This window comes from Setaria italica, chromosome II (genome assembly GCF_000263155.2).
Source record: "Setaria italica strain Yugu1 chromosome II, Setaria_italica_v2.0, whole genome shotgun sequence".
Taxonomy (NCBI): Eukaryota; Viridiplantae; Streptophyta; class Magnoliopsida; order Poales; family Poaceae; genus Setaria; species Setaria italica.
In genome coordinates, this window is record NC_028451.1 from 3,889,169 (window position 1) to 3,897,553 (window position 8,385).

At 46.7% G+C, this 8,385-nt stretch overlaps 1 protein-coding gene across 1 annotated transcript; it reads left to right on the top strand.

The window, feature by feature from the left end:
• The first annotated feature begins 1,131 nt into the window (after positions 1–1,131).
• On the top strand, positions 1,132–3,799 carry LOC111256346. The gene is made up of 4 exons (XM_022824222.1): positions 1,132–1,899; positions 3,029–3,329; positions 3,419–3,473; positions 3,588–3,799. The coding sequence occupies exons 1-3, from the start codon at positions 1,132–1,134 to the stop codon at positions 3,439–3,441; spliced, it is 1,092 nt and encodes a 363-aa protein (XP_022679957.1). The 3' UTR covers positions 3,442–3,473; positions 3,588–3,799.
• Positions 3,800–8,385: the final 4,586 nt, after the last annotated feature.

The window sequence follows — 8,385 nt, forward strand, 5'->3', positions numbered from 1 at the left end:
TCGGACTGGATGTTTTATTTCCTATGTTTTGTAAAGGAAACGAATCCTTTCCTCTGGAATCAGCCGGTGAATTCCTTCATTCCAAACGATGGGTGACGTAAGCAAAATAGAGGAATGCATTTCCTTTGAAAATCCTGTGAAAAAACTCCATTCCAAACAGGCCCTAACGTACTTTCAAAAAACATCAAGCCATTATCTTGAAAGAAAGAAAAACATCAAGCCATTCAAGCGGTTGCTTGCTCAAGAACTCAAGGCCAACTGCCCAAGCAAGCTCATTGGAAATGACAAGGCTAGGCAGGCAGCTGCCCCTGCACTGCAGCCTGCAGAGGCCACAGTGCCTCACGGAGATCAATGTCGTCCTGCACAGTTGGTCGCCGGCCGCCCGGTCCGGTCTTCGCCCCCATAGGCCCATTGACGTTTTTACACGATGGATGGACGGCAGGACGGAGCTTTTTGCTTCCCTTTGGCGACAAGCTTCCCCTGCAAATCTTCTGCTTCCGGAACGTTGGCCCCATGAGCTAAGTTTACTGTTCTCCTGAACAGCCCTTTAACCTGTTCAAACAGCCGTTTAGACATTACACGACGGCTCATCGTGTTCACTTAACCATCCATTTGTATCATTTGAATAGCCTTTTAGTTTGAACAAATAGCTAAAGCAACGGTGACTGACTGTTTAGGGTGACCTCTGGCTGCATTTGGCCAAAACAACTATGAAAATGTCTACTAAAGGATATGCATTTTTTGAAAGAAAATATTGTCGCGGAAAAACTTTATGGCTAGCCCAATTTGCCAAATAAATCAGAAACCTAGTCCTCTCTTGCCACAGCCAATTATAACAGCTCCTAAAACACTGGGGAAGTGATACATGATCAACTGATCACCCGTATTAAGAACACATGCCGTTAAGTATTGTGTATGGTATTGGGCATGTGCATTTTTCCTAAATCTTGCAAAATGATGTAATCCCGTCCGTTGCAAAAATTTCAATTCTCATGTTACCCAAAGCCACGTTTTGCTCAAACTTCTTCCGAAATCAGATGATAAGTTCGGCCAAATAAAATTTGGGTGGCACGGCGCGGCGGCAGTGCGGCACATAGGCACAGCACACTGAACCAAAGACGCTTGTTTTCCATGGAGCGCACGAGCAGCCGGCACGGCCTCCTCCAGCCCGCCGCCTCCCCCTGCGCCTCCGACTCCTCCGTCTCATCGCCACGCCGCGAAACCCTCGCAGAGGCGGCCGGCGCCGGGGAGGAGGAAGCCGTCGGGACAATGCCTGGCCGCCGCCGCGGCGGCGGCGGCGGCGGCGGCGGCCGCCTAAGCGTCAAGGAGACGGGTAATAAGCAGAAGGCGGACGCCGACCTCCCCCGCGCCGGCGCTCTCCGTCCTGCGCTCGGCCCCCGCCGTGCTCTCTTCCCCAGCGCCACCACGGAGATCGAGGTGGCGCCTCCCTCCCCTTCTCCTCCGTCTTCCCGCCTCCTTGCCAAGAACGCGGCGTGCGGCCTCGGCGGCCTCGCCGTGAGCGCGGCAGGGCCGGCTGGCCTGGAAGGGAGGCTGGGCGGGCAGAAAAGGGAAGAAGAGGCGGCGCTGGGGCCGTTGGCAGGCCGGCTGCGGCAGCTGCGCCGGGAGGGCGGCGAGGGCTGCCTGGAAAGCGAGCCGCGGGCGGAGGAGGACGCCGGCGGCTGCATCCCGGAGGCCTTCGCGGCGAGGTTACAGATGAGGGAGCACACGCTGGCGAGGTTACAGATGATGGAGCACACGCTGGGGACTCTGCGCGAGACTATGAACAGCTGCAGGGAGGGCATGGCGGCAAGTCCGGTCCAGGGCGAGGAAATGCTAGCGGGGAACGAACCTATCGACATTTGGGCGGAATATTTGGAGCCTGGGCGCAAGAACAACAAGGTTCAGTTCGGCAGTTCTTTCTTTCTTTTCAATTGCATTTACACAGATGATAACATCTCGTATCGTGTATAAGTATAATTAGGCTGGCAACTTAACAAGTATTAGGAATGATGTGAAAGAGAAGTAGAGGTGAAGAATCACCACTGAAATTACCCGAGCTAGAAAATATACAATGACGCGAGAGGAGCCCAAATTGTTACCATTTGTGCTACACGTATGAGCTGAAGGAATGTTGCGCCAATTCGATATAAGAAGTACTAGATACCAATAAGTACTTGGCTTCCCAATACATAGTTAACGACTTCAAGATTTTGCGATGTCGTACTCGTTATAGATTACATTTCGCTTCTAACAACCCATAACTACCTGGCTTCCCATAAATACATTATAGTTGTGGCAAATCCTCCAAGTGAATTGTCGATTTTGAATCAACCTCATGAGTACTTTTGATTACTTTGTGATCTTCTAGGTCATATGATCATCTTCAGGTTCACAAAGATCAAAGAACTTTAAGTACACAGGTCAGCATGACCGTGTCCTGGATGTCTTAGGGCCTGTTTGGTTACTCTTGCTAAAGTTTAGCAGCTAAAATTTGCTAAACTTTAGTTGCTAAACTTTAGCAAAAGCTGTTTGGATACTCTTGCTAAAAGGCATTTAATGAGCTGTAAAAAGACCTATCTACCCTTATTAAAGGTGCGCAGGAGGGGGGAGACAAGCAATAAATGAGGGGTATAGGTTGTCCAGCCCACCTTTTAGCAAGTTTTAGCAACCAAAAACTTGCTAAAGTGCTAAACTTTAGCAAGTTTTAGCAAGGGTGTTTGGCAGTTTAGCAGCTAAAAGTTGCTAAACTTTAGCAACTAAAGTTTAGCAAGGTGGAACCAAACACCCCCTTAGCCCAAAGTGGTCATGCATTTTACACACAATTATTGACAATTTCAGAACTATCAAAGTTTCATTGAAATTGCCACAAGGTACTGTGTGAAACTAGCACTGTAAGTTAGATAATTCAACATCTAGAACCATCACAGTTACTGAAGGTTATGTCGAAATGGAAGTAAGACAAGTGTTTTCTAGCATTGCATACATTTGTGCCTTGAACCTTTAAGAGAAGCTGCCTAAATTCTTGCAGATTGGCCGTACTTGCAACTGGAAGTGGACTATTTCAGTGATTGCTTTCGTTAGCGGTCTGGTGCTCCTCAGTAAGTTTCGGACTCTGCTCCCAATCGCCTACCTCACTCACATTGTTGGCACAATCGCTGTTTTATGGATACTTGGCAGCATTGCTTTCTGTCGTCGACTCTTTGGGGCATCTAGGACCATGAAGGGTTTCAGCCACCATGTTTCACGGCTCGGATATGTGTGCTTCTCACTCCTCGTCTTGTATGTCATGTACCTCATCTCGCAGCATGTTTGTGGTACTTCTATTATTGGTGCGGCTCCAGCATTCTTAATTCTTATTTCTTAAAATATCTCTTTATAGAGCTGATCTAAATGCTTATTTTATTTTTTTGCAATATAGTTTTGCTTGGCGAGCGTCGGTAGAGGTGCCAGTGCTAGCACTTACATCATCTTAGGTACCATTTCTACCGTTCAAGCACTTATCGCTTGTTATGTTTCCAATATAATAGCGAACGAATTGGATTGGCGTTGTAGAGATTAAGCTTCTTTTCTCCTTTGATGTTTTGCAGGCTCAGCGGAGTGTGTTTGTGTGATGGTGCCTATGACAGATATGACTAATAATATGAGGTGGTGGATGCTGTGATATCTAAGATCAGTTTATTTTTCTTTGATTCCTGGACTGTTAGGCACTAGCTAATATTGTCCCATGGTAATATGGTATGGCTCATCTTTTGCAAAAATTAGTATATGTATATATACTGAGGAAATCTACCTTGCAGTACTGGATCTTAAGTAACCCTTTCACTCTAGCTATGAGTAACTCTTCAGCTGCTTTCGTTTCTGAAGCCCTAGCACTTTCTCTCATGTCGTCAGATCGTTTTTTGGTCCCCGATGTAATAAAGGAAAATCATAGGAATTTCAGAGGGTTTTGATCCTATAGTAAAGTTTCCTGTACATTCTTTTGTTACAAATGGTCGCAGTTTTCGAAATTCCTTATTGTTTCTATATGATGCATGAATCCATATAATTTGGAGGGAGACTAAGATTTATGGGAACTACAGTGGACCATTGAAACGGATCAGCCTCAACATATATGTTAACCATCAAAGCAGTAGCCATTACAAGCCAGGAAAAAAAGAGAAGGAAAAAACACGGTCAGGAGCATAGAGAGGATTGCTGTATTGCTTCCAAAAGGCTTCGTTATGAATTTTCCTACATTTTGAGTTCACATGGGGCGTTTGGTTCCCTTTGCTTAGGAAATGTCACATCGAATGTTTAAATACTAATTATAAGTATTAAATATAGACTATTTACAAAACCCATTACATAGATGGAGGCTAAACGGCGAGACGGATCTATTAAGCCTAATTAGTCCATAATTTGATAATATGCTGCTATAGTAACAATTTGCTAATTATAGATTAATTAGGTTTAATAGATTCGTCTCGCTGTTTAGCCTCCATCTATTCAATTAGTTTTATAATTAACTCATATTTAGTCCTTCTAATTAGTCTCCGAATATTCGATGTGATACGGACTAAACTTTAGCTCGACGAACCAAACGCCCCCGTAGTTGCAGGGGGAAAAACACTTTAAGAGGGTGTTTGGTTCCCTTTGCTTATTTTTAGCTAGTGCCACATCAAATGTTCAGATACTAATTAGGAGTATTAAACGTAGGTTATTTACAAAACCCATTACATAAGTGGAGGCTAAACGGCGAGACGAACCTATTAAGCCTAATTAATCCATCATTAGCAAATGTTTACTGTAGCAACACATTGTCAAATCATGAACTAATTAGGCTTAATAGATTCGTCTCGTCGTTTAGCCTCCGCTTATGTAATGGATTTTGTAAATAGTCTACGTTTAATACTCCTAATTAGTATCTAAATATTTGATGTGACGGGTGCTTAAAAATAAGCAACCGAACCAAACCAGGCCTAAGTGTAGCCTAACTTTGACGCATTCATTTGCGTATAAATCAAGCACATGCTTCTTTTCTTGCCCCGATTCTAAAGTAATAGTCGATTATCCTAAGTCAAATTATCAAACCTAACCAACTTTATAGGAAATATGCATCGACATTCATAGCATCAAATCACTATCGTTAAATACATCATGAAATATCCAATTAGTACATTTATTTGGTATCATACATGTTTTTGTAAATGTGGTCTTGAAGAAATTTTACTTCGAGCAAAATTAAGAGGATGGAGTGTGTAGAGCTGATATCAGGCATATACTTGAGTTTGAGTACTTATATTAAAAAAATGCAGTTCAATACTGTCGTGGGGATTTACAGTTTTTCTAGTTAAAATTTTACGATGAGTTGCAAAGATTTTGAACTTTTTTTCTAAAATTTTGCGCGACATTGCAAAAACTTCTAATACTCTCTCTGTTCCAAATTATAGGTTGTTTTAGGTTTATTAGGTTTATAGATTTTGTTATGCACTTGGATATAAGTATGCATCTAAAAAATCAAAACCATATAATTTAGGATGGATGAAGTATTAGATTGGGCCTTGCATTTTCCCCAAAATTTTGCAAAATGGCGCATGTTATGTTTCCCGTCCGTTGCAAAATTTTCATTTTTTTTGTTTACCCAAAGCCATATCTGTCCAAAGTTCGTCCGCAATCAGATGAAGGCAAAGTTCGGCCAAAATTTGGGCGGCACACTGAACCAAGGCGCTTCCTTCTCCAGCACTCCGAACCATATTTTCATGGAGCGCGTGGGCAGCCCGCAGCCGTCACGACCTCCTTCTCCAGCACGCCTCATCCCCCTGCGCCTCCGTCTCATCACCACGCCACGAAACCCTCGCCGTCGGGGAGGAGGAAGGCGTTGAGACCATGCATGCCGGAGGCGGCGGCCTCAGCGCCGCGGAGAAGGGTAAGCAGAAGGCGGACGACGCCGAACTCCCCGGCGCCGGCGGCCTCAGCGCTGCGGAGAAGGGTAAGCAGAAGGCGGACGACGCCGAACTCCCCGGCGCCGGCGGCCTCAGCGCTGCGGAGAAGGGTAAGCAGAAGGCGGACGACGCCGACCTCCCCAGCGCCGGCGCCGGCGTCCTCCGTCCTGCGCTGGGCCTCCGCCGTGCTCTGTTCTCGAGCACCACCACGGAGATCGAGGAGGCGCCTCCCTCGCCGCCTCCTCCGTCGTCCTGCCTCCTCGCCGTGAGCCAGCTGGAACGGAACCAGGCGACGCTTGACTGCCTGCAGGCCGAGCTGCAGCAGCTGCGCGGCGGGCTTGGCGTCGGCGAGGGCTCGTCGTCCAAGTGCCTGCAAGGCGGCAAGCCGCGGCCGGGGGACGAGGCGAGGTGGTGCGCCGGCGCCGGCGTCCCACGCCACCCTCTCGGCCCGAGCTCCGCCGCCTCGGAGATCGAGGAGGCGCCTCCCTCCCCGCCTCCCCTGTCCCGCCTCCTCGCCCTGAACGCGGCGCGCGGCCCCGGCGGCCTCGCCGCGGCGACGTCAGGGCCGGCGGCGAGTCTGGCGGACGAGCTGCAAAGGAAAAGGGCGGCGCTGGCGCTGATGGTAAGCCAGCTGCATCAGCAGCGCCGGGAACGCGGCGAGGAGGGCGGGTCCAGACGCCCGGAAGGCGAGCCCCGGCAGGACGCTGGCCCGGCGGCGGGGATACAGATGCTGGAGCACAAGCTGGGGACGATGCACGAGAGCTTGAACAGCTGGAGGGACCGGATGGTGGCTCTTCGTCTCCAGGAAGAGGAACTGCGCGCGTTCAATGAATCTCTGAAGGCTTGGGAGGAATTTTGGAAGCCGGTGCCTGTGCCTCAGCGCAAGAACAGCAAGGTGCGGCACTTCTTTCTTCCATTCATTCGTTTAATTGACTTGCATTTGCAACGATGGTAAAATTTCAGTCCCTCCAGCGCAAGAACAGCAAGGATTAGGAATGATTGATGTGAAAGAGTAGTGGTAAAGAATCGCCATAGCAACTGCCTGATCGCGAAGCTGGGAAATATGTTGTGGGTGCCAACTTGTTGCTGATTTTCAACTAGTTGTTTAATTGCCTTTGTTTGCAGTATCATCTCAAGAAAGTTTACACTGATTTGATACTTGCATTAAGAAACTAGCTACCCCTTGGCTGCTTGTCTTTCCAACAAATCATCAGCAACGTCTAGTATTTTTCCAATGCCTACTTGATTCACTATAAGTTGCATTTGCATTGCACTCCTGACTACTCTTAGCTACTCAGCTTCTCATTAGATTGTAGTTGTGGTCAAGCCTCCAAGTGAATCGCGGATTTTGCCCCAACCTATGAGTACTATTGATTCCTTGTGAATGTACAGACTAGCACAGTCAAATAACTCAAGTAGATCGGTCGATTGTCGACATGAATCCGTCCTGGATTAGATGTGTTAACCCAAAATATCTTCGCAGTTGCACCTTTCTAAATGTAATTATGGGTCACTGCAGTTAGAGCCATCAAGTTCATTGAGCTTACTTTGAAATACTGTGGGAACTCCCAACCTAGCACTGGATGTTTGAAAAATTAGCACTACAAATCATCAAGATTATTGAGGTTTATTGAAAGATATTGCAATTATGTTGAAATGGAAGTAAGATGAGCGTTTTCTTGCATCAACTACATCATCGCATACATTTGTGCCTTGAACATTTACAGAGACGCTGTCTAAATTCTTGCAGGTTGGTGGTACTTGCAACTGGAAACGTATTATCTCGGCGATTACTTTCGCCAGCGGGTTGGTGCTCCTCATTCTGTTTCGGACACTGCTCCCACTCCACTACCTTACTCACATCGTTGGCGCAATAATCTCTGTTTTATGGATACTTGGCACCAGCATTGCCTTTTGCCGTCAACTGTATGGGACATCTAGGACCATAAAGGGTTTCAGCCGTCATGTTGCGCGGCTCCTGTGTGTGTGCTTCTTGCTCACTGTTCTGTATGTCTTGTACCTCGTCTTGCGCCTCCTTGGTGGTACTTTTACTGGTGAGTCTCCCGTCATTAGCACCCACTCCAGCATTCTCAAATCTTTCTAATTTCCTTTAATTTTATCATCTCTGTATTGTCTCTTTTTGGAGCTGAGCCAAAATGCTTTTCCTTTCTGCAATATAGGTTTGCTTGGCAAGCGTCCGTAGAGATGCCGATGCTAGCACTTACACTCCAGCTTAGGTATCATTCTACCATTCAAGCACTTATTTACCACTTCTTATGTTTCCAGTATAATAGTGAATCAATTGGATTGTTTTTTAGATATTTTTAGCTAATTTTTCTTTCATCCATGTTTTGCAGGCTTGGGCCCGAAAGGCTGTAGAATGTGTTTGCGTGATGCTGGCATGTGACTAATAGTACAAGGTGGTGGACGTCTAAGCTAGATCAGTTTTTTTTTTTAATTCCTA